The sequence below is a fragment of the Aureobasidium pullulans genome (genome assembly GCF_000721785.1).
Source record: "Aureobasidium pullulans EXF-150 unplaced genomic scaffold scaffold_4, whole genome shotgun sequence".
NCBI classification, from domain to species: Eukaryota; Fungi; Ascomycota; class Dothideomycetes; order Dothideales; family Saccotheciaceae; genus Aureobasidium; species Aureobasidium pullulans.
This window is the reverse complement of record NW_021941024.1, coordinates 796,940-821,246: the sequence shown is the minus strand read 5'-3', so window position 1 is coordinate 821,246 and position 24,307 is coordinate 796,940. Positions and strand designations below refer to the sequence as shown.

The 24,307-nt window shown below is 50.3% G+C and overlaps 8 protein-coding genes across 8 annotated transcripts; 4 read left to right on the top strand and 4 right to left on the bottom strand.

Moving 5' to 3' along the window:
- Nucleotides 1-16: 16 nt before the first annotated feature.
- M438DRAFT_403661 (uncharacterized protein) lies at nt 17-466 on the bottom strand (the record flags this gene model as incomplete). Its single annotated transcript, XM_029909668.1, has 2 exons — nt 17-401; nt 456-466. 2 exons carry the CDS (start codon nt 464-466, stop codon nt 92-94), a joined length of 321 nt encoding a protein of 106 aa, XP_029763281.1. The 3' UTR covers nt 17-91.
- A 406-nt stretch (nt 467-872) lies between these two features.
- Nucleotides 873-1,600, top strand: M438DRAFT_363212 (uncharacterized protein; the record flags this gene model as incomplete). The annotated part of the gene is made up of 2 exons (XM_029907637.1): nt 873-1,205; nt 1,256-1,600. The coding sequence occupies 2 exons, from the start codon at nt 873-875 to the stop codon at nt 1,502-1,504; spliced, it is 582 nt and encodes a 193-aa protein (XP_029763280.1). The 3' UTR covers nt 1,505-1,600.
- A 2,909-nt stretch (nt 1,601-4,509) lies between these two features.
- M438DRAFT_403659 (uncharacterized protein) lies at nt 4,510-6,727 on the bottom strand (the record flags this gene model as incomplete). Its single annotated transcript, XM_029909667.1, has 10 exons — nt 6,191-6,727; nt 6,001-6,132; nt 5,811-5,942; nt 5,621-5,752; nt 5,431-5,562; nt 5,241-5,372; nt 5,051-5,182; nt 4,861-4,992; nt 4,671-4,802; nt 4,510-4,612 (listed from the first exon to the last, which is right to left on the bottom strand). The coding sequence occupies exons 1-10, from the start codon at nt 6,280-6,282 to the stop codon at nt 4,510-4,512; spliced, it is 1,251 nt and encodes a 416-aa protein (XP_029763279.1). The 5' UTR covers nt 6,283-6,727.
- Nucleotides 6,728-7,684: 957 nt separating this feature from the next.
- M438DRAFT_332897 (uncharacterized protein) lies at nt 7,685-9,361 on the bottom strand (the record flags this gene model as incomplete). The annotated part of the gene is made up of 4 exons (XM_029903551.1): nt 7,685-7,939; nt 7,972-8,321; nt 8,509-8,878; nt 9,269-9,361. 4 exons carry the CDS (start codon nt 9,359-9,361, stop codon nt 7,685-7,687), a joined length of 1,068 nt encoding a protein of 355 aa, XP_029763278.1.
- An 830-nt stretch (nt 9,362-10,191) lies between these two features.
- M438DRAFT_314019 (ABC drug exporter AtrF) lies at nt 10,192-14,938 on the top strand (the record flags this gene model as incomplete). Its single annotated transcript, XM_029902588.1, has 5 exons — nt 10,192-11,699; nt 11,764-14,053; nt 14,133-14,257; nt 14,325-14,414; nt 14,470-14,938. The coding sequence occupies 5 exons, from the start codon at nt 10,192-10,194 to the stop codon at nt 14,936-14,938; spliced, it is 4,482 nt and encodes a 1,493-aa protein (XP_029763277.1).
- A 1,382-nt stretch (nt 14,939-16,320) lies between these two features.
- M438DRAFT_332895 (ATP-utilizing phosphoenolpyruvate carboxykinase) lies at nt 16,321-18,453 on the top strand (the record flags this gene model as incomplete). Its single annotated transcript, XM_029903550.1, has 5 exons — nt 16,321-16,370; nt 16,453-16,528; nt 16,583-16,783; nt 17,061-17,400; nt 17,453-18,453. 5 exons carry the CDS (start codon nt 16,321-16,323, stop codon nt 18,451-18,453), a joined length of 1,668 nt encoding a protein of 555 aa, XP_029763276.1.
- Nucleotides 18,454-19,304: 851 nt separating this feature from the next.
- On the bottom strand, nt 19,305-20,561 carry M438DRAFT_268779 (uncharacterized protein; the record flags this gene model as incomplete). Its single annotated transcript, XM_029900284.1, has 2 exons — nt 19,305-20,107; nt 20,219-20,561. The coding sequence occupies 2 exons, from the start codon at nt 20,559-20,561 to the stop codon at nt 19,305-19,307; spliced, it is 1,146 nt and encodes a 381-aa protein (XP_029763275.1).
- Nucleotides 20,562-21,957: 1,396 nt separating this feature from the next.
- Nucleotides 21,958-23,977, top strand: M438DRAFT_363207 (amidase). The gene is made up of 3 exons (XM_029907636.1): nt 21,958-22,367; nt 22,423-23,701; nt 23,749-23,977. The coding sequence occupies exons 1-3, from the start codon at nt 22,098-22,100 to the stop codon at nt 23,862-23,864; spliced, it is 1,665 nt and encodes a 554-aa protein (XP_029763274.1). The 5' UTR covers nt 21,958-22,097; the 3' UTR covers nt 23,865-23,977.
- The last annotated feature ends 330 nt before the right edge of the window (nt 23,978-24,307 follow it).

Here is a 24,307-nt window from a genome sequence, read left to right as displayed (position 1 = left end):
TGAGACCATATCTTCGGCCGTCTCAACCCTCCTTGCGCGACAGTATGATGTTTGCAGGATTGACTGAGAAGATAATGTCTGGGGCGCTACTTCAATCCTCCTCGTCTGATGACATGGACATTGTAAGAAACATGGCGTCTTTGGCGATCTTCAAAGCGTCCTTGTACAACAGGTCGAATTCATTTCCAGCAACCTGGGTATGTTCGCGATGAGCGTCCACCATGGTGTGAAGGATGAGAACTGGCGCAGGTGGCTTTGATCTCTGCTCTTTTGCCTCTTGTAACTTTTCGCGCTGCTCATTGACCGCCGTCTGTTCCTCCTTCTTGTTCTCGAGTGTGGTCTTAGCATCCTCAATCTTCTTCTCGATCTCTTGGATTTCCCTTTTCCATGCTTCGTCTGACCTGTTTGAATGTGTTAGCCACGGCTTCTGGTGTGGTCGGTAGGGTTGGTATTACTTTTCTGGCATGTTGATGGAGACTTGATTGGACAGCGCCTTGTGTGAGAGATGGTTGTCGTGATTCGCGTGATGGTTGGATCTTGCAGTAGCGTTGGTGCAGTTGTTAAAAAGAGAACAGAGCGTGGCTCTTTGTTTTGTTGACTTTATCTGGGCGAGTGAGCATGTGTTGCAAGTGAGAGTGTGTTGCAAGTGAGCGCGTGTTGCAAGCGATCGTCTGTTATGCTTGTGTGAAAAGATGACGATCCTCCAACAACAACGGTTCATCACATCACTCATCAAATCCTCTGTCGTCGATAGCAAATCACTCTCACACTCGCTCACCAAACACGCCATCACTTGCCGACCGACCGCGCTCTCCTTTATAAACTCCCTCTGACCTTGCATCCTTGACGCAACATCCAAAATCTTACCCAACATGGACAAAGCATCGACAGAAAAGGAAGGCAACACCAAGTCCACGCAAAACCCTCTCCAAGATGAGAAACGAAAAACCCAGGCTCAACTGACACGCCTCTTGACGAGAATCCAAGAAACACAAGATGGCATCAATAAAACGGTGCAGATCATGGAGGACGATGTCCGCTGCGTCCAGGAGGATTTCGATAACATGAAGTTGATGGTCAGGGGATACACCTCTTCCTCAAATCACCGATGGGATGGTGACCACAATGCCACATTTCACGGCTTCGAAGTCAAGGCCCTATTCGAGACTCTGGTCAAACTCGCCACTCTGGAAAAAGTTCAAGAAGTGAGTACGATGTTGAACGAGATCACACAATGACGCTAAACATTCTTTAGGCTGTGAAGAAACGCAGGGACGGGCTCGTGGCCGATTGGAGAGAGTCGGAGCTACCGGACCGTCACATCATTGCTGCAGCCGATAGGGCATGTACTTTGGCTTACGGAAAGGCTCGGTTTGTCTATAGGGCCATGAAGGAGATGCAGCGTAAGTTCCCCGAAGAAGAAGCCATGAAATGGATCGAGGAACGTATCAAGAGGAAGGCCGAAAAGAGGTTCAACAAGCTGAAGAAGGAATGGCAAAGATGAAAGGTCGCGTGTGGCAGAGATGGACTATTCTGCAGCGACTCGTCGTCACCCACGAAGGCCTGATGCGAATGGAGGACGAAGAATAGACATCGACTCGTGGCACTGGGAGATGCTCGAGGCGATACCAAAGATTGCGAAAGGATTACTCGAGATGATAACTATCCAACAAGAGCATGCAGGTCGAGACATAACATTCCCAACATTAAATTCGATGTGCTGAAAAGAGGCGCTTGAGATCAAAGTGGACTATGACAGAGTGCTGAGACAGATTATGCCCAGACCGTGGACTAATGTTTGAAGTGCTCTTGGATTATTCGTATTCATGACTTTGCTCGGGCGTCTCGCAAGCTCTGAATCGTACCGGTGCTTGCCATACACTCCCTGATGCTGCTGGTATACATTGGAGAAGGACCCGATGGACATGGCGAGTAGTCTCCAGAAAATCTAGGTACTGTTTGAAGCCGCTTGAGATGGAATGGAGAGCACGACTCATATGTTGACAGTAGCAACCATCTCTGCTCGTCTGATCTGCGTCAACCTTGACGACGAACCTGATTTGATGGCAGAGGTTTCTAGTGTCTCGACGAAGCCAGTTTTATGTTTTCGGATCGTTTCACGGCGTAGGTCTCGCATCCACAGGCTTGCAGCCTGAATAGTCCTGGCGGTGGAGACGTGGCATCACAATGTTGACGTCCATTCATAGCAGCGACTTGAAAGCAACCATCAACAGAGCGGGAAATCACCGAGGCTCGGTGCCATCGCAGATGAGGGTGCCATACAATGACGCTCCTTCAAGGGAAACATGGGTGCAGGATGTGATCGTGTCGTGTTCGATCCCAGATGGCAGATAAGTAGCATATCAAGCTCCGTCGAAGTAGCTACAACAGTTCCGCCATAGATCTAGGGCTTGCATCCCAGTGACCATAGATCGTCCAGCTTCGGGTTCACACAGGGTTGGTTCTGATCCATCCGACCGCTGGCTTGTTGGAGCCACAGATCATGACGAGATCATGGCGCGAAGGATATGGCTGTGAGTTGGTGCTTCCTGTGTCGCATGGCGCATGCGCCAGCTTCCATCGCTTGCCGATCATCCTTCTCTTGCTGGTGTCCATCCTCCTCTTGATTCTCACAGCGAGTCGGCTGGGTCCAGTGTATGGGAACGATATGAGGATGCGCGAGGGGGATGCTGATGGTGCTCGCCATGGCTAGTCGAATGCGATACGACTCGACTGGTGGTGGGTGGCACCGTGCTCTTCTGTTGATCCTCGACGACATGACCGTGTCGCGATAGCTCATGCACGTCGGGCTGCCTTACAGAGGAGATGTCGATGGCGGAGGAAACCCAGATCGTAGCCAAAGGTGATGAGCGCACGAAGAAAACGAGAAGTCATTAGTCGGTGGATGGTGTCGTCGCTCGTGATGTGGTGGTTGGTTGGGAAGAGGTTCGGTCCTCGGGCGTCGTGACATCGTGAAGCCTGCATCGCTGTCACGGGCACCCTGTCCGGACCTACAAACCAACATCGGCCACGCAACGCGTTATTTATGAGGGTGAGACGTTGGCAATGAAACTTTTTGCTGTATAGAATGTACATGGCTTCTGTAAAATCGTACATTTGTACATGTGTTGTACTTTATGCGTAGTTGTTGCTCAAGGTCGGATTTGCTCACCAAGCCCTTCAAAATGCTTCAACTACGCTTTTCTCCCACCACGTGTGCAAAAGTACAATTGTCTTCGCGGGCATGACAACTCGTTATTACTACAGTGCTGTACATCTCAACAGAAATGGGAGAAAGTACGTGGGTTGTGTAGATATCGTAGTCAAGGCTTTTCTTGTCTGCGTTTTGGTGGGCGTTTGCGGCTGTCTCGAGCGAACTACATTTTTCTCCCCCAACACGTACAAAACTACAGTTGTCTTGATGGATGTAGCATGTGCTATCTATTTTGACCCCTTATACCCTATGGGAGATTGGAGAAAGTACGTGGTTGGCATAGATATTGCGAGTGGTACGAATGGGCCCAGCTTGCTTGGTACACCGCAACAAACGCCCATACAACAAGTTCAGATACATTTTAACAACGCAACCCCATCGATAACTACATTTATTATGTTATTTCTGTCAATGTACCACATACGAATTGTAGCTCCTGCAATCAAAAATGTATTTATCGACGGGGAAGTGTTGTCAAAATACGGTTGACCCCGAGCACAGCCATATCGTACCAAAACGCTCGCGTAGAAGTCCAGATACATTTTAACAACACAACCCCATCGATAAATACATTTATTATGTTATTTCTGGGAATGTGATACATACGACTCGTAGCTCCTGCAATCAAAAATGTATTTATCGACGGGGAAGTGTTGTCAAAATACGGTTGACCCCGAGCACAGCCACATCGTACCAAAACGCTCGCGTAGAAGTTCAGATACATTTTAACAACGCAACCCCATCGATAAATACATTTANAATCTGAAACGCAGCCTTGGGCGCCTACTGAAGCGCCCACTAAAGCGCCTACGTAAAAGTTCAGATACATTTTAACAACGCAACCCCATCGATAACTACATTTAAATAACATTTTCTCGAGACTTCATGCACACTAAATGTACTTCCCGGTTTCATAATTGTAATTTGGGATGGAATATGCAGTGGAACTACGTTTGAAATGTTAGATGGTAGGTGGATAACCGATATCCTCAGCGTCGAGCACGGGAAGATATGACCCTACAGGTTTCAGTACAGTCTTCACTCCTCTAACCGAGTCTCTTCAGTCGGATGCATAGAAAGAAGGCATCTAAAGCATGTGGCTTGCAGTGTTTCGGGATTAAAATGTGGTTGGGCGCATGTGCGGCGGTGTGCGCATGGCTTCAGTTGAATCGTGTTTTGAAAACCTGAACATTCAACCATAACACCCCAACTGTATTGCATTTGTGTTTTGCTCTGTACGAAGGCCGGACTATCGCGGTCTTAGAAAAGTAAAAAAGGCGTACTTCGAGTACGTATCAGTCGAGAAAAGGGTTGTCGAGTTGCAGACGAGGTGCAAACGTAACCGGGTGCGACAAAAGGCAACATTCAACCACACCACCCCAACTTGTTCGGGAATGTCTATGGCACTATATCAAGAGGTGCCCATTGCAGTCTCAGGGAACTAAAAAAAGCGTACATTGCTCTCAAGTTGGCGGAGATAAATGTTGTTAAGTCGCCGGATGCGCGAGCACGCGCAAAGCTTCGGTGTAGCCGGGTACCGCATGAAAGGCAACATTCAACCACACCACCCCAACTTGTTCGGGAATGTCTATGGCACTATATCAAGAGGTGCCCATTGCAGTCTCAGGGAACTAAAAAAAGCGTACATTGCTCTCAAGTTGGCGGAGATAAATGTTGTTAAGTCGCCGGATGCGCGAGCACGCGCAAAGCTTCGGTGTAGCCGGGTACCGCATGAAAGGCAACATTCAACCACACCACCCCAACTTGTTCGGGAATGTCTATGGCACTATATCAAGAGGTGCCCATTGCAGTCTCAGGGAACTAAAAAAAGCGTACATTGCTCTCAAGTTGGCGGAGATAAATGTTGTTAAGTCGCCGGATGCGCGAGCACGCGCAAAGCTTCGGTGTAGCCGGGTACCGCATGAAAGGCAACATTCAACCACACCACCCCAACTTGTTCGGGAATGTCTATGGCACTATATCAAGAGGTGCCCATTGCAGTCTCAGGGAACTAAAAAAAGCGTACATTGCTCTCAAGTTGGCGGAGATAAATGTTGTTAAGTCGCCGGATGCGCGAGCACGCGCAAAGCTTCGGTGTAGCCGGGTACCGCATGAAAGGCAACATTCAACCACACCACCCCAACTTGTTCGGGAATGTCTATGGCACTATATCAAGAGGTGCCCATTGCAGTCTCAGGGAACTAAAAAAAGCGTACATTGCTCTCAAGTTGGCGGAGATAAATGTTGTTAAGTCGCCGGATGCGCGAGCACGCGCAAAGCTTCGGTGTAGCCGGGTACCGCATGAAAGGCAACATTCAACCACACCACCCCAACTTGTTCGGGAATGTCTATGGCACTATATCAAGAGGTGCCCATTGCAGTCTCAGGGAACTAAAAAAAGCGTACATTGCTCTCAAGTTGGCGGAGATAAATGTTGTTAAGTCGCCGGATGCGCGAGCACGCGCAAAGCTTCGGTGTAGCCGGGTACCGCATGAAAGGCAACATTCAACCACACCACCCCAACTTGTTCGGGAATGTCTATGGCACTATATCAAGAGGTGCCCATTGCAGTCTCAGGGAACTAAAAAAAGCGTACATTGCTCTCAAGTTGGCGGAGATAAATGTTGTTAAGTCGCCGGATGCGCGAGCACGCGCAAAGCTTCGGTGTAGCCGGGTACCGCATGAAAGGCAACATTCAACCACACCACCCCAACTTGTTCGGGAATGTCTATGGCACTATATCAAGAGGTGCCCATTGCAGTCTCAGGGAACTAAAAAAAGCGTACATTGCTCTCAAGTTGGCGGAGATAAATGTTGTTAAGTCGCCGGATGCGCGAGCACGCGCAAAGCTTCGGTGTAGCCGGGTACCGCATGAAAGGCAACATTCAACCACACCACCCCAACTTGTTCGGGAATGTCTATGGCACTATATCAAGAGGTGCCCATTGCAGTCTCAGAGAACTAAAAAAAGCGTACATTGCTCTCATTTTGGCGGAGATAAATGTTGTTGATGCGATGGGGCGGGTGCTTGCAGGGCGTCGGTCCAGCGAGAGTGCAGATAGCAACATTTGGCAACACCACCCTAACTTGATCGGGAGTTTCTTTTGCCCCAAGGGATGCGACACTCGGTGCGATCTTGAAGAACTAAAAAGCGTACATTGCTCCGATTTTGGCGGAGATAAATGTTGTTGATTCGCTGGGAGCCAATGATTGCAGTGCGTTGGTATGACAAAGGTGCAGCAGACAGCTCAATTCGCGTTTCATGTCCACAACACGAGGAAATAAACAATCCACTGCAATTTTCTGAGCCCTCTGAGTATGGGAGATGTACATCCGCCCATTAAATATGTACATTTCCGGCAATGGGTGGTTGAAAATGTACTCTGCTACTGGGGGCCATTTCGGTAGAAAATGCCACCGAAGTACATTCTGACAGAGCAAACTCCCAGATATCCCGGATATTGTACATTCAGCCAGACCGCAATCCTTCCATCTCCAATGTGTGCCCATCTGTGTCAAGATCGGACACGAGTGGAGTCGGCAATGTACGTTTGAGGTGCTCGAGGTTGGTGGCTCAGCGTCGGTGGTCAAGCGTCAGGCTTCAAGCTTCGCCTGGCGTCGCGCACATCCAACGATGACCAACTTATCTACATCCTCACGATTCCATCACATACCACACCTCACCAGCTCTTGCCCTCGGGCCTCTCTATCATCGTACAAATCTGCGCAATTGATAACCGTCAACGCGCCCTCTCGCCGAGGCCTTCCGTCCTATCGCCGAACCATATCGTCCTCTCGCCCAAGACTCCGTCCTCTCGCCCAAGACTCCGTCCTCTCAACATCGCACAATGATACCATCTTGGTCCACCAAGGCACGAAGTCCCCCTGGTCAAACGAGATGGAAGAGGACACGGTGAATACACTCAGCCGAGCTGGTGGAGTTATCCGAGTGTTGCGCGAGGTTTCATTTACTCGTCGTTGGGGTTGACTCTGCACGCGCGACCATGAAGTGGCCGTTCAGACCACTGCATGGTACGTAACTGCTCGCTCGCGCGCAACTGTGACGACGTGGTACATGCCATGGCTGGAACGGACGCGCGCTGCACTATAGGAATCGCATTCGCCAATCAGAAGCAATGCAGTGCGCTGGCGACACCCAGGGCAGACAAACAGACAAAGAGCACAACATGCATCTACCTCCAGTCAACCACTCGAGTCCTGTTGATGAGTTTGATATGGGATGGAAAATTGACTTGCGGAATTTCATACAAGTGCAGGGTTGATGACCTTGGAAAAACTCAAATAGTGATCGAGGGAAACATGGAACGCCACCAGCAGCAGCATCTTCGGCGCCACTGGTTTCCCTTCTCAACCCCGAATACACATCACATCCTGGAAAATGGTCACATGCGAGCACTAGAAGGATCGGAGAAGCATGATGATCTTGTGTGCAATGCTGGGGTATGGATTCTATCTACCATTTGTCAAGCTCAAGCCACTACCGAGGGCGCCTTGTGTGCAACATTCGCAACGAGTACGAGCAGCTGCTAGTTGTGCAGTGGTCTCAATGAGGCTAGATTGAGCATCCATGGACCGGTCAACAGCCTCTTCAACTGGGATGCGTCTGGTGTATGGGGCCAAATGGGGAGTACGAGGACGCTGTCTGCGACCTGGATGGCGACGGATAGGTGTAGCAACACCGACACCGCCATTTGAGCCCTTGTTCTGGCCGAGTGAAGTCAAGGTAAATTGGGCACGTCCGATGGTGTGGCCTTGGTCTTCCTCGATGCGTATCCTCCGGTACCATTGCCAACATATCCACGCCTGTTGGTATCTTGTGCAGCAGGAGGGTTGGGGTACTCACGAGACATGCGGTCTTCGGTGTGAGGATCAGAACGCGGTGCTTTGCCTCCACTCAGGAAGCGGGCCTTACCTCCAATCAAGGCGTGGCCCTTGCCTCCAGTCAAGGCACGTCCTCTGGTACAGGTGTCAATAGATCCACCATCGTTGGACTCCTGGACAGCACGAGTCTCAGAGTACGCACGAGGCAGGCGGTCGATCTGCATCCCAGCGGTATCAGGAAGGCTTTCGGGATCATCTCCAGCGTCTTCGTGGTCTCAGCAGACTGCTCGCTTTCGTCCTCGTATTCACTGGTCATGCGGTTGACCTGCACCTCGGTGAAACCAGGGGGNGGGGGGGGCTCCACCACCGTCTTCGGCGTCCTCGGTGTTCTCGGCGTCATTTGCGTCAAGTTGCTTGTCCTCCACCCCTTGGTCGGATGAGGTCGTTGGTACAGTCGTCGTCGCTACTGTACTCCGTATACTCTGCGTCATCCTCTTCGATGGGAAGAGAGCGAACGTCGAGTACCCAATGGCCCATGTTGTGCATCAGTTGGAAGAGGAATGGCCAGTGGTTGGCAAGCATTGAGACGAAAGAGGGCTGCTGCATGAGACGATTGTGCTCACGCATCATGAACGCGGCGAGGTATTCACCCAAATTTCCACCTTCGCCTAGGAGAGACTGCACGATGTTGCCAACTTCGGATAGTTGAACGGTTGTAAGCTTTTGGACGAAGTGATCAGCGGCGAGAATAGCGAGGTCGTCGACTTCGTACTTCTTTGCGATGCGGTAGAGCTGCAACAGGAAGTCGAAGGTGATGTCGGTCTGGCCAGAGGACTTTGTCAATACCTCATTGTAGGTGCGCGTCTCTGACAATCAATTGAATCCTTCAAACTCAATTCACCTCGCGGCTAACTGCATCTTCGCGATGTGGGCATCATGAGAGAGTCACGCCCGTCCGGATAGCACTAAGCAGGATATACCAACATCCGATGTCTTGCTATGTGTCCTCCCCGTGTGCTAAACTTTGTCACGCGCACCCTGTAGAAATGCACAATGTTTTTAAGATCAGTGCAGCCCTCCACTAAGAGTGTGATACTTAGCGCCTCTCTGCGGACGACTAGAGAGATCTTAAAAACGTTGTGCATTTCTATAGACTAGATAACCCCGGGCATGGCCGTAGGAGATGGCTAGAAGTGACAGAATTTAGCACACGGGGAGGGTTGAGATCGTGACCCTTGCCAATCCGCCAATATTCTCGGCCCACGTAGCGATCTGGTTGTCGCGTCCTGCGGTTGACAGGTCCATCGCGGGTCAATCGTAGATCAGGGAAGACAAGCACTGGGCGTGGCTTGAGGCTCAAACAGCAGAGATTTTGATACAGAACATGTGGGCTGTGAACACGCGGGGTCTTGACAGATTTTGCGTGGCAGGTATATGATATAGAACGTGAGATATGAACCGATGCTCTCTAACAAGTCCCCTTCTCGGAGTTCCGTAATCCCAAACAAAATCCGCCATCCATCCAACATCAAGCCTGCCCGTATTTCTCATGTGCCGTCCAACGTGCATATTCCGTGTCGTCATCACAAACATCAGTGTGAGGTCTGGCATGCATATGAGTGTCTCCTTATAGAGATAGGCAAGTAGAAGCAAAAGTAAGTAAGGGAGTGCTTTCCCTGCCTCGTTTTCTCGTCCATTGTTGTGCATTGTTTACATGCCCTGCTTTGTGGTCGATCACCTTGATTTGAAGCCTATTTGGGTGTCGATACATTTTACACTGAGCTGCTCTTGTCTTGACGAACCGCTTTTGAAGCCTTAAATACAACAAATCAGCTATGGAGCGACCGACGCCGCATACTGAGGACCTTCCTGGTGGCTGGCCACAGACACCAGCCGAGTCACTTAGACAGCGAGAATCAAGAAACCACTCATATACAAGTTATGTACCATCAGGGAGAATTGATGAACATCCACCAGGAATACAACAACAGGGCGACACATACCTGTCCTGGCATCCAGAGACCACTCCGAACGATGAGGTCGCCATACCATTGCACGAAACACTTCGATACAGCGGATCATCTGGAGAGACTGCGATACCGTCAGACTCAGAAACCTCGCCAAACCATGCCGCCATGCTACATCACCCGACCGAAGAGGTCGAATTACCAGAGACTGTCGAGAAACGACCTACCGAACAAGATCCTGCCTTCGCTCCCGTGAAGACAACTACAAGCTCGCGACCGAAACTGTCTGGCAAGATGACGGAGGAAGACTTCTTCCGTACATTATCACGTAGGAGAACTAGTCAGACCAGCGGTCTCAACAGAGCCCCAACACAAGAAGACGAGGACGACAGAGAAGAAATTGATCGTCTCATGTCACGCATGTTTGGCAAGAGTCGACAAGAACACTCCGAGGAAGAGCAGACGAGACACGTGGGTGTCATTTTCAAAAACCTTACAGTGAAAGGTGTAGGCCTTGGTGCAGCTTTGCAGCCAACTGTTGGAGATATCTTCCTTGGTCTGCCTAGGAAGATCAAGAATCTGGTTTCTAGGGGGCCTAAGAAAGCTGCCGGAAAGCCCCAAGAAAGAACCGTTCTTTCTGATTTTAGCGGAACCATTAAGTTTGGAGAGATGCTGCTTGTGCTTGGTCGTCCTGGATCTGGATGCACCACTCTGCTAAAGACACTCGCCAACCAAAGAGCTGGATATACCTCGATCGATGGAGAAGTCACTTATGGCGGCACCCCCGCAGAGGAAATGGGCAAGAAATACAAGGGCGAGGTTCTCTTCATCCCTGATGAGGACTTGCACTATGCTACAATCACAGTCAAAAATACCTTGTCGTTTGCTCTAAAGACTAAAACACCTGGAAAGGAATCCCGTCTGGAAGGAGAGTCTCGAGGAGCGTACGTCAAGGAGTTCTTGCGAATCGTGACGAAGCTTTTCTGGATCGAGCACACACTGGGCACCAAGGTCGGCAACGAATACATCCGTGGTGTATCTGGTGGTGAGAAGAAGAGAGTCACAATTGCGGAAGCCATGGTCACAAGAGCTAGTGCGCAATGTTGGGACAACTCAACTAAAGGTCTCGACGCCAGTACAGCTTTGGAGTATGTCCAGAGTTTGCGATCTCTGACCAACATGGCTCGCATTTCCACTGCCGTTGCTCTATACCAAGCAGGAGAGTCTCTCTACGACTGTTTCGACAAAGTGGTGTTGTTGCATGAGGGAAAATGCTGCTACTTCGGCCATACCGAGGACGCTGTCGAATACTTCAAAGAGCTCGGCTTCGTACAACCCGATCGCTGGACTTCTGCTGACTTCATCACCTCCGTCACAGACGAACATGAGCGCCATGTCAAAGAGGGCTGGGAAGACAAGATTCCTAGATCTGGCGAAGACTTCGACCGTATCTTCCAACAGAGCGAACAGAAGAAACGCAACCTCAAAGAGATTGAAGAGTTTGAAGGCGAGACTCAGAAATTGGCTGAAGCAAGACATGAAGCTCAGACTAAGGCTACCAAGAAGAAGAACTTTGAGGTCTCGTTCCCTAAGCAGGTTATGGCTTGTACTCAACGTCAATTCCTGGTTATGGTTGGTGACAAGCAGGCGACTGTAGGCAAATGGGGTGGTATCGGGTATGTTCTCTGAGGCTTGTGCTTGGATAAGCTTCAAATCTTGCTAACCAAATGTTCTATACAGATTTCAAGCCCTTATTGTTGGATCACTGTTCTATAACCAACCAAAGACCGTTCTCGGGGCCTTCCCTCGCGGGGGTGTGATGTTCTTTTCACTACTGTTCAATGCTCTCCTGGCTCTCGCTGAATTGACAGCCGTTTTCCAGTCTCGACCCATTCTTCTCAAGCACAAGAGCTATCAATTCTATCGCCCGTCTGCCTTCGCAATTGCTCAAACTGTTGTCGACATTCCATTGGTCTTTGTACAGGTCTTCATCTTCGATATCGTGGTATACTTCATGTCTGGCCTGCAGAGAACGGCTTCACAATTCTTCATCTCGTTGATGTTCCTGTGGATTGTCACGATGACCATGTATGCTCTGTTCAGAGCTGTGGGATCACTCGTGGCGTCGCTCGATGTTGCTACTCGTATCACTGGACCAGTCATCCAAATTTTGGTGGTTTACACTGGCTATTTGATTCCGCCTCGAAAAATGCATCCTTGGTTCGCGTGGCTGCGCTGGGTCAACCCCGTTCAATACGGATTCGAAGGCTTGATGGCCAATGAGTTCTACAACCTTGAACTACAATGTGTACCACCTTACCTGGTTCCGCCGAATGCTCCTTCTGCCGAGTACCAGTCATGTGCTCTGCAGGGAAGCACTCCTGGCTCGCCAGTTGTCAATGGCGCCGACTATATCCAAACCGCCTTTACTTACTCGCGCAGCCATTTGTGGCGCAACTTCGGCTTCATTTGTGCTTTCTTCTTGTTCTTCGTTGCTCTGACCGCTATTGGTATGGAGCTGCAGAAACCAAACAAAGGTGGAGGCGAGGTGACAGTGTTCAAGCGAGGCCAAGTACCTAGATCCGTGGAGAAAGATGTCGAGACTGGAGGCAGAGCCTCTGATGAGGAATCCGGGGAGGCAAACTCAGGCCAGGTTGATGCAACACCAAACAATGACGAAGCTCGTAAGGAGTCAGACTCCGATGACACTGTCGCGGCAATCGGCAAGAACGAAACCATCTTCACGTGGCAGAATGTCAACTACACCATCCCTTATGAGGGAGGAGAGCGCACGCTTTTGCAGGATGTGTCCGGATTTGTGAGACCTGGGAAGTTGACAGCTCTTATGGGTGCTTCAGGAGCTGGCAAGACAACTTTGTTGAACACCCTCGCTCAGCGCATCAACTTTGGTGTAGTATCTGGAGATTTCCTGGTCGACGGCAAGCCCTTACCGAGAAGTTTCCAGCGAGCTACTGGTTTTGCTGAGCAGTCTGATGTTCACGAGCCAACTGCTACGGTCAGGGAGGCATTGAGATTCTCTGCGAAACTTCGTCAGCCCAAGGAGGTCTCGCTCGACGAGAAGTACGACTATTGCGAGAAAGTCATTGACTTGCTTGAGATGCGAGACATCGCTGGTGCCACTATCGGGAAGGTTGGCGAAGGTCTCAACCCTGAGCAACGTAAACGTCTTACTATTGCCGTCGAGCTCGCTTCCAAGCCTGAGCTGCTGATGTTCCTTGATGAGCCGACTTCCGGTCTTGATTCAGGCGCTGCGTTCAACATTGTTCGCTTCCTCAGAAAGCTTGCCGACGCTGGCCAGGCTATCCTGTGCACAATCCATCAGCCTTCGAGTGTTCTTTTCGAAGAGTTTGATGAATTGCTTTTGCTCAAGAGTGGTGGACGTACAGTCTACCACGGCGAGCTTGGCGATGGCTCGAAGAACCTGATCACATATCTCGAAAAGAACGGAGAGCAAGAATGTCCTGCCGATGCCAACCCGGCTGAGTGGATGCTTGAAGCCATTGGTGCAGGAAACCCTGACTACAACGGACCCGACTTTGGCGACCTCTGGGAGAAATCCAAAGAGAAGGAACAGCAACAGCAAGAGATCAAGAGCATGATTCAAGAACGCCGCAAGGCTTCAGATGGAGCTAAAACAGACGATGACCGCGAGTACGCTATGCCACTCGGTACACAAATCAACACCGTTGTCAAAAGGTCTTTCATCGCGTATTGGCGCTCTCCTCAATACGTGGTCGGCAAATTCATGCTACATATATTTACCGCCTTGTTCAACGGCTTCACCTTTTGGAATCTGGGCAACTCGCAAATAGACATGCAGAGTCGACTCTTCTCTATCTTCATGACACTGACTATTTCGCCACCTTTGATCCAGCAGTTACAACCAAGGTTCTTAAACTTCAGAGATCTCTACCAGTCGAGAGAGGCGAACTCGAAAATCTATAGTTGGGTTGCCTTTGTTATCGGTGCGATTGTTGTTGAGATTCCTTACTCACTCGTTGCCGGAACTGTAAGTGCTTCCCCTTGTTCCTCTGTGCTCCTATGTTGAGGGAATTATATCCTTGTTCAGACACTGACTTCCCTCTCAGATTTATTGGTGTGCTTGGTACTTCCCACCCGGTTTCCCTCGCGGTACATACAGAGCAGCATCAGTCTGGCTCTTCATCATGTCATTCGAGCTCTTCTACATTGGCTTCGGTCAAGCCATCGCTTCGTAAGTGTTCTTCTCGCCAGGTTTCCGGACCTCCAGATCTTTGAAGTTGATGCTAACACGCGCGTAGGTTCGCTGCTAACGAGCTGCTTGCTTCATTGCTTGTACCAATGTTCTTCCTATTCGTCGTGTCATTCTGCGGTGTTGTTGTGCCCTATGTGTAAGCATCGAGCTCCAAGTACTACCGCCATGAACTGTACTAACTCTTCCTCCAGAGCACTGCCTACTTTCTGGAAGGCATGGATGTACTGGCTCTCGCCTTTCAAGTATCTCCTTGAAGGACTGCTCGCGCTTGTCACCCACGGTCTACCAATAGAGTGCGATTCTCAAGAACTTGCCAGCTTCCCAGCTCCTCCGGGCCAGACTTGCGATGCCTATGCCGGACCATACGCTCAACAATCAGGCGGCTATGTCATCACCCAAGCCAACGGCCTTTGCGGTTTCTGTCAATATAGAGATGGAGATGCCTTTGCAGCATCCTTTAATGTGTACTGGACCTACGTCTGGAGAGACTACGGCATATTCTGGGCGTACATCATCTTCAACTTTGCTGTTGTGTTTGTTTGCTCCTGGTTGTACCTGCAAGGTGTTGGTAAGATCAAGAAGTTCTTCAGCCCGGTTGCGAGAAAGCAGAAGAAAGCCGCTAAGCAACGAGAGCATGAGAGTCAGAATGAGAAGGCTTGAGCTTCTCTTGCTAGATTTCACTTCCTGTATAATTTTAGAAGGGGTATCTTCACACACCTAAATTTCTTCTTCGAAGCCTTATACAAAGTCGTTCGTCTCAAGTACTCCTCTTATTACACAGCAAGAGCCTCGTTGCCGGTACATTTCTACAGGTCACAGTGGCACAGAGATAGTCACCGAGGACAGGGGAAAAGGAAGACGAAAGCGCCTTGAAGATGTCGTGAATATCGTGGGGGCTAGAGTCCAATCGAGATCGATCGCCCAGCTCCGCATTGTTCCGACCGGTTGCTGTTCCCGGCGAGTGAGGCCTCGCGGCACGAAGCCCGAGGTGGCCCATGGCAACAAATGAACAAGAAGCTGAACCTGAATCGCAAGCGCACATGGCTGGATATTTGCGAGAAGCTTTGCTGCCGTTACGAACTAAAGGTTCGAGAATACCGGTATACAAGGGGAAGAGGCGCATCACGAGGACGGGAAGACGAGTAGTTACGGAAGGCGCAAGGGGCAGACCCCACGCAAGCCGCATACCAAGTATCATGGGGAAATTTGGGGAAACTCGGCAAACCCGTTCGTCATCCATCATCTATACAACAGCAGATCATCATGGTTCGAGCAAGAGCAGTTGGTGGTGTGGTCATCGTTCATCCAATGAGAGCAATTGCTTACGAGCTGTAGAGTTACCATGAAGGTGAGGGGTTTGCTTTTCTCTCTTTGTCGTCAAGTCTCAAAATCAAAAAAGACATGCACACGTTCCTCGGGCTTGCACCCCGCAAATTACAATTGGATCACATTGCGAGTCTAGACAGTTTCATGACGCAGCAATTCGTTGCTATTACTTAAGGCACCCGGCTTGTTCCCTTGGACCGCTGAGGAGAGTCTTTGTTGCGGTTATTAATACGCAGATTCCAAGCATTGACTCTTCCTTGAAAACAACGCAATTGATGGACTCGTGCTGAATTCCTCCGAACCTCAGATATCAAGCAAGCCCGCAGCATCCGCGTTTCCCCGTGCCAGCCCAAGATTTCCCGGCCCATTATCGCATTTCCTCTCCGCGAAACGGTACCATCCAATTACAAACGGTTCATTGGACGCTATCCATACTGTCCCGTAAGTCCATGCCCTCCCTAGACTATATCTAGCGCCGAGAGGCCTCGGCAGATCCATCGGAGTACTGAGGGTTGTGGGGAAACTGCTGGAGCTCATGAAGAAGTAGCGCAGGAACTGATCCGAAGTAAACGCTCAGGTCGAGTACAAATATGCCCTCGTCGTCCGGTCCTGAATCTGTCCGACCATACTCTCCTGCTCCTCCCCTTGAACAAGACTACATTAGGCAACAAATTGCCAAACAACAAAAGGGAAACTTTCATTCTACTTCACTTAAAATGGTTGCCGACAGCGTCAACAAGACCGCCCTTCACCCTGGCGGTGTTCAGTAAGTTCACTGTCGAATCAAGCTTTGCAATTCTTTCCAATTGCTTGCTCTTCCACCATCACACGACTAACAAGATGTTCAGACCCCAGCGTGAGCACACCGAGATCGAGGAGGAGCTCCACGAGAAGGCACACATTGACTACGACCGTGTCGCCATTGTGAGTTACTTTGCGGAAGATCTCTCTCCTGTCCGTCAACTAATCCATGTTTAGGTTGCCAACCCCTCCGTTGCTGCCCTCTACGAAGATGCCCTCGTGTACGAGACCGGTTCAGCCATCACATCATCTGGAGCCCTCTCCGCCTACTCAGGAGCAAAGACTGGTCGCTCTCCCTCAGACAAGCGTATCGTCCGCGAGCCCAGCTCAGAGAAAGAGATCTGGTGGGGTCCTGTGAACAAGGAGATGAGCCCTGATGTCAGTACTCCTCTTCTATCCTTCCCGATCCTGATCATGACAAAAACATTGTTGCTGGGTGGCCCGAATTGTTTTCGCATAGCGGAGCCTCCACTGCGGGGCGCGGGCCACTACGTCAACTTTACCCCACTTTAGTTTCGGGCAAGCGCAGCGGCTCGGGAGCCCACTGCACAGCTTCGGCATCCCGATCGGCTGCTTGCGCTTGTCCGCGGCTCTGCCGATCCCCCTCTGCATCACATGAAAGTCGATGAATATCTGCTGACCATGTTTGGAACAGGTCTGGAAGATTAACAGAGAGCGTGCCGTCGACTATCTCAACACCAGAAACCGTATCTACGTTATTGACGGTTACGCCGGCTGGGATGAGCGTTACAGAATCAGAGTCAGAGTCGTGTGTGCTCGCGCATACCACGCTCTGTTCATGCGCAACATGCTCATCCGCCCTTCAAGAGAGGAGCTCAAGACCTTCCACCCCGACTATGTCATCTACAACGCCGGTGCCTTCCCTGCCAACAGATTCACCACTGGTATGACCTCGGCCACCTCGGTCGCCATCAACTTCGCCGAGAAGGAGATGGTCATCCTCGGTACCGAGTACGCTGGTGAGATGAAAAAAGGTGAGCGTTCTTGTAATTCACTCGTTAGGGGTCTCTTTGCTAACCTTGTTAGGTGTCTTTACCGTTCTCTTCTACGAAATGCCCGTCAAGCACAACGTCCTCACTCTTCACTCGTCCGCCAACGAGGGCAAGAACGGCGATGTCACCGTCTTCTTCGGTCTTTCCGGTACTGGCAAGACCACCCTCTCAGCCGACCCCAAGCGTGCTCTCATCGGTGACGACGAGCACTGCTGGTCCGACAAGGGTGTCTTCAACATCGAGGGTGGATGCTACGCAAAGACTATTGGTCTCTCTGGCGAGAAGGAGCCCGACATTTTCAACGCCATCAAGTTCGGTTCCATCCTTGAGAACGTCGTTTTCGACCCCACCACCAGAGTTGTTGACTACGACGACTCGACTCTCACCGAGAACACTCGTTGCGCCTACCCCATCGAGTACATTGAGAACACCAAGATTCCCTGCATCTCGTCAGGTCACCCCACCAACATCATTCTCCTCACCTGCGACGCTCGTGGAGTCCTTCCTCCTATCTCCAAGCTCACCCCCGAGCAGACCATGTTCCACTTCATCTCTGGTTACACTTCCAAGATGGCCGGTACCGAGCAGGGTGTCACCGAGCCTCAGGCCACCTTCTCCTCTTGCTTCGCCCAGCCCTTCCTGGCTCTCCACCCCATGCGCTACGCCACCATGCTCGCCGAGAAGATCAAGGAGCACAAGGCCAACGCCTGGCTCCTCAACACCGGTTGGGTTGGTGCCGGTGCCACCACTGGCGGCAAGCGTTGCCCTCTCAAGTACACTCGTGCCATCCTCGACGCCATCCACAGCGGCGAGCTCGCCAACAACGAGTACGAGACCTACCAGACCTTCAACCTCCAGGTCCCCAAGACCTGCAGCAACGTTCCCGACGAGGTCCTCAACCCGGCCAAGTGCTGGACCGGTACCGCCGACTTCCAGGGAGAGGTCAAGAAGCTCGGTCAGCTCTTCAACGACAACTTCCAGAAATACTCTTCCGAGGCTACTGAGGATGTCATCAAGGCTGGTCCCCAGCTTTAGATTGACTCTTCCTTTGCTTTCCCCATGAGTTGACGAAACCCCTTCTAAGTTTTCTGTGCATATTTGGGCTTCTTTCCCATGGCGTTTCTTCTTTTGCCTTTTGCTCGATTAATACCAAGCGCCGCGCGAAAAAACAGTGTACCGCGTAAGACTACCGCTTTTGCTCCCTTCGCTTCAGAAGGAGGCTCACTCCTAGATAAATTGTACTTGGAGGCAGATCAATAACAAAATCAATCATTCTAAACATTACTTGCTTGCTTCTCCCCTTCCCCTTGTGATGCATTTTATTTCTTGTGCTTGACGTAGATATAGGGGCATAGGATCAGAACCAAAACCGAGCTCTCAGCCTAGCAAGGTCCCTTGCAACATAGACGTGAAAAGGCACAATGATTTTTGGTTTCTGACGTAGGTCCAAAGAGATCAAGCGGTGGTATCGCTCTCAATGGACATTTACATGATCATCAAAATTATCCTGCCTTTCTGCAGTCAAAATTGCAAGCCTCACAGAGGAGAGAGGGTTCAGTGCCGGGTCAATTTCTTTACGGCTGCGTCTATGTTTACTGACTTTGCATGTTTTATCGCTCTTATCGGCAACTGTATCTGATAGTTGTAATGAAGGTATGGCATGAAGAAATGACTAACGTTGGACTCGTGAGAGAAATAAAGAAGAAAGAACAATGAAATATGCCGCTCAAAACGCTACAAAGAAGCACAAAAGGAAGATGAAATGTATGCGGAAAGATCTAACAGCCAGTCTCAAGAGTCAATCAGTCATAACCTGCCAAATCGCTAAACAAACCCGCAAAATAAGTGGAAAACAAAATTTCGATAGAGTAAAAGATGACGAAAGATCATGCGCGTGTCTTGAAGAGCATTCTGAGACCGCTGGGCTCTTTCTTCTTGCGCTTCTCTTTGTCCTTTGAGCTGCTCGTGGAGGAAAGCTTCTCGCTCTTTGACTCTTTCTTGCTCTTCTTGGACTTGGAAGTCTTGTGAGATTTGCCCGAGCGCATAGACTTGAGGTCCCCTTCGCGAAGTACACCATCTGCGACAAGTTGTCTGCCTGCATCAGGGGTAAGAAACTCGCCGTCGACACTGGTGCCTAGGCTTTGAGCCTCAGCATCAGCAATACCACGGCGCCATACTTCTATGTGGCTGAGGTCGCTGTCGATCTCGTACAACTCGTCGTATTCGGATACGGATTCAGTGTCCTCGATTTGACGTTGGTTGTTGGCTTTGAGTTCGGCGGCTTCCTCCTTGTGTTTCTGGATTTTCTTGATGATTTTATAACCTCCAAATGCGATGACAGTGACACCAACACCAACACCGGCAGCGATCATAAACTGCGGTGAGGCGAGCAGAGCAATGATGGCTGGGAATGCTGTCTTCATCGATGTCAACACGCCAGGAGCCATCTTGCCTGCCATGGTACTGATTTCACCCAAGGTCAAGGCTACAGCGGCCAAGGCGTCAGGGTTCTTTTGAAGATTCTCGATGGTGGCAATGACGGAATGCTGAACACAATTTGCTTCGTCCAGGAGTTGTTGCAGCTTGGTCATTTTCTCTCGCAATTCGATCTCATTTCCGTGAGGACGCTCTGGTAGAGGTGGTGGTAGTTCACCATAGGCCAGGTCCATATCTACATCTGCTTCAGATGCTGAGCGCGAAGTGGTTGGTCGTCGAATTTCCTTGCCCATGTCTGTGGTGTGCCTTCGCACTAGTTCGTTATGTTGTCTTTTGCCATCTGGATCGAACTCGTTACGAAGACCCGACTGCTGATGGCTTCTCGGATTTTGCATTCTGTCGTTGGCGTAAAAGCTGTCCGAGTAACCTCTCTCCACCAGTGGACGATCTCGATGCGATCTCTTGTCTTTGCTTGACTTGTGTGAGCGGCGGGAAGACTGTGAAGCGTGGTCGTCTTCTAGTGTGAATTTCTCGAGTGTCTTCTGCACACGCTTTTGCTCGATCTCTGCATCTCGCACAGCCTTGATCTCAGCTTTGCGTTCTCTATATGCTGACTTGGCCTCCTTGAAGACGTTGACAACATGTTTTCCGGTGCTGACAACCTTGCCAGACTTGTTGACCACGGTCACGGTTTGACCGATTGCCATGTCCTATATGCGACGGGTGTTGTTCTGCGAATTTATGGAGTGTACTTCTTGAGTTGATAAGCTTGGCCGGCAAGCAAGTCGAGAAGCGGTGAAATGATATTCCTGATTGATAAGAGTCGCGGTAATGATGTGAGTGTGTCGTGAGATCGAAAATGAGGGGGCTGGTCGTTTATGTAGCGGTGTGCGAAAGATAAATGAGGTCCTTTCGAGAACAAAGACGCGATGAGTGCCAAAATTTTTAAACAAAGCAAGTTCCTCTGATGCTTTTACAAAGAACTTGAGCGAGGTGCCCTAGGCTGGCGGATGATATCCTCCCGAACAGTGTGATGAGATGGCCTTTGGGTAGGTATGCTGGGCACGCGGCTAGTCGTCACGCAAGTGCTCGTCGGTAGCTTTGGGCTGGCGGATTATGTGTCTCGTACATCCGCTGTAGGAATTATAAAGTTCTGGCACAATATGAATGGTCGGTCGAGTTCGAAGGTCAACGCGCCTGCAGCAGTCGGGTGTGACTTTATGGCACCGTCGCTGCAAAAGGTGCAGACGCGCAGGTGTCAGCACCGACCGCAGATCTGATGGAACATGTTCGATTATGCGCTTCCCAAGCCCGCGGGAATTCTAATTCGATAGATTGACCTATGACATTCCACCCAGGTTGCCAGGTTTTCGAAGGTCGGCGAATCAATTGTTTCCATGTAGCTGTGGCTGTGCATGTGGCGAGTGGGAGTGGCTTGTTAGCTAGACGCGTGCATCACGATCTGCTGAAGATATTGATCTGATGCGGCTCATCGGGCTCTTTGGATCCAGATGCGAACAGCCACGTTGCTTTAGATGTTCATACTACCACGCGAATGATGGTCGAAGCAGTTGGGCGTCAAGGGGATTGGAAAAGAAAGTCGCGATCATAGGCGGCTGTCTGAGTCTGGCAGACTAGTAGCTACCAGCGATGGCGGGCGCACGAAATACAAGACACCTGAGCAACGAATCACCATCCACAGCATCTCGCCTGTCTTTTTTAAGATTGTCGGCTTTGTGACTGTTCACACAGTAAAAGCAATGAATGTGAACAGCGCATACGTGTGGGTCTGGAAGACATGAGCATCCAACGAGGGAGGGCACCATTACCAAGCAGCCTTATCGATTAGAGTCATCACCCTGGCATCAAAATTGCATGCATCTCTTCCTCCTTCTTTTGCCTCGGTCACCAATGTCATTAAGAATCGTCTTCTCATGTCTGACCAGAGCAAGCCCGCTTAAGATTGTAGCGGTCGATGAATCGAACATTGGGAACTGCTTGCGGCAGCTGTCCGTTGAACCCATGCCAATCAGCCCCGCAGTTGGAAGGTAGATAGGCGCCCGCCCCTCCGCCGACTCTCGGAGACGTAGGCAAACATCGTCAGAAAAAGGAAGGCAAATAAATGAACTGTTTCAAGCTCGGCCAAGCTGCAACTGATATCTTTGATATCGAATCGCAGACCTTCCTCCCTCCTTGACGTTACTCCAACATCGTTCCGTTCTTATTGTTAAACACCATTCACCATGGTACCTGACTGGAGACAAATAGCTACTCAGAAGCGTGACTCAGTCCTCGCTCTAATACCTGAAGAGTGGCGTATTCCAGCACCGCCTTCTGTGGATGAGCAAAGAGACGTTACTGGCAAGTTTATTCAACAATATCTAAATACACAGGAGATAGAAATCACCGAGACCGATGCTATTGGGATTGTTGAGAAGACAAGCAATGGCACATGGACTGCCGTCGAGGTTACCAAAGCATTCTGCCATCGTAGTGCTATAGCCCATCAGCTGGTAAGTTGGACAGACTCTCCATATCGTAGGGCATTAAATGCTGAATTACTGTCAGGTGAACTGTCTCCATGAGATCTTCTACAATGCTGCCATTGAATCTGCTCAGGAGCTCGATCAATACTTTGCAACCCACAAGAAGCCGATTGGACCTCTTCATGGTTTGCCCATATCTCTCAAGGATCAATTCCATGTCAAAGGTGTCGAAACTTCGATGGGTTACGTTGGCTGGATTGGTACCTTCCAAGGCGAAAAGGGAACAGGAAAGGAGAAGGTATACGAGTCTGAGATGGTGAAAGAATTACGCAATTTAGGTGCGGTCTTGTATGTCAAGACTGCCGTGCCTCATACTCTCATGTGTGGCGAGACGACAAACAACATTATCGATTATTGCTGGAATCCCACGAACAGGAATCTCAGTTCTGGTGGTAGCTCTGGAGGCGAGGGTGCACTCATCTCGTTGAAAGGAAGCCCTCTTGGATTTGGAACAGACATCGGAGGGAGTATCAGAATTCCCGCTGCGTTCAATGGCCTGTTTGGCTTGAGACCCAGTAGCGGTAGACTTCCCTACGAAGGGATGGCCAACTCGTTCGACGGTGCTCCAAGCATTTTGAGTGTGGTTGGGCCGTTGTCATCGTCGTCTGCGGGCCTTAAATTGGCGGTACAATCCATCCTGCAAACCGAACCATGGCAACGCGACCCGCGCGTACACCCCCTACCGTGGAGGCACGAACAAGAAGAGGCGGCCAAGCAATTGGCACAGGACAAGAAACTCACCTTTGCGGTCCTCAAGCACGACGGCCTATGCGCCCCGCATCCTCCAATTAAGAGAGCGCTTGAGGAGACTGTTCAAAAGCTCGAGTCTCTTGGTCACAAAGTCATTGAGTGGCAACCTCCTAGCCACAGCAAGCTACAAGACATTTGCGTCAAGGCATGGGGATATGATGGCGGTGCAGACGCTGCAAGAGCCTTTGCCCTTAGTGGAGAGGAGCCTAAGCCGAACATCATGTTCGAGGAAGCACCCCAAGCTAATGCTACTGATATCATGCGTAACCAGGTTGAGAAGAGAGATGCCGAGAAGGAGTACATGGAGTACTGGAACTCTACCAGTCAATTGACTGGGACTGGCCGCCCTGTAGACGCTATCATCTCTCCCCTTGCACCATTCACCGCAGCTCGGCCGAACAAGTACACCTCATACAGCTATTCGGTATGGGTCAATGTTCTCGACTACAGCTCTGCGATTGTCCCGGTTACCAAAGTCGACAAAAACGTCGATAAGGACTACACCGACTTTAAGCCGGTGTCGGAGACAGATGCGAAGACGCAGGCAACATGTAAGTCAACAACCATAGTTGTAAAGGCAGTCACTAACGCCAGATAGATGATCCGGAAATTTACGATGGTGCTCATGTTTCGCTACAGGTCGTGTGTAGAAGATTGGAAGAAGAAAAGGTGCTGGCAATCTCGGAGTACGTTTACCAGACGATTCATGGTTGAATGGGCAGGAGTTCCTTTGTCCAGTACGAGTATTCGAGTTCTCAGGATCAATTTATAGAAAGACACAAGTTTGTGCAATCTTTGAGAAACATGCTCAATAGGTGTCTCAGTGGGGGCACCTTCCATTTTGGAACAATCTCGTGTAATGTGATGGTTGCCCGTGATCGGAAAGCTTCATGGTTGGAAGAAGAAAATTCCGAAAGATGCACACATAATGCATGGACTCGGACAATTGGATGCAAAGTATATAACGGCCGATAGCAGGCTAGCTCTTCATGTCATGCAAAAGAAAACAGTTTCACGTGGTGGAATGTAAGAAGTTCGGAATCGGGGAGTTCGAGGCAGTCGGCAAGAAGCGTTTCTCGGTTGCGAAAAGGCTGGGCATTGAGCAGCTCAGTTAACTTTAAAGACTTAACCTGACCTCGTACTGTCACGTCGCTGGG

Bases quoted from the DNA above. Each gene is read 5' to 3' on its own strand.
- M438DRAFT_363207 (XM_029907636.1), top strand. From the start codon at position 22,098: ATGGTACCTGACTGGAGACAAATAGCTACTCAGAAGCGTGACTCAGTC. The intron at 22,368-22,422 runs GTAAGTTGGACA...AATTACTGTCAG, and splicing joins GTGCTATAGCCCATCAGCTG to GTGAACTGTCTCCATGAGAT. The intron at 23,702-23,748 runs GTAAGTCAACAA...AACGCCAGATAG, and splicing joins TGCGAAGACGCAGGCAACAT to ATGATCCGGAAATTTACGAT.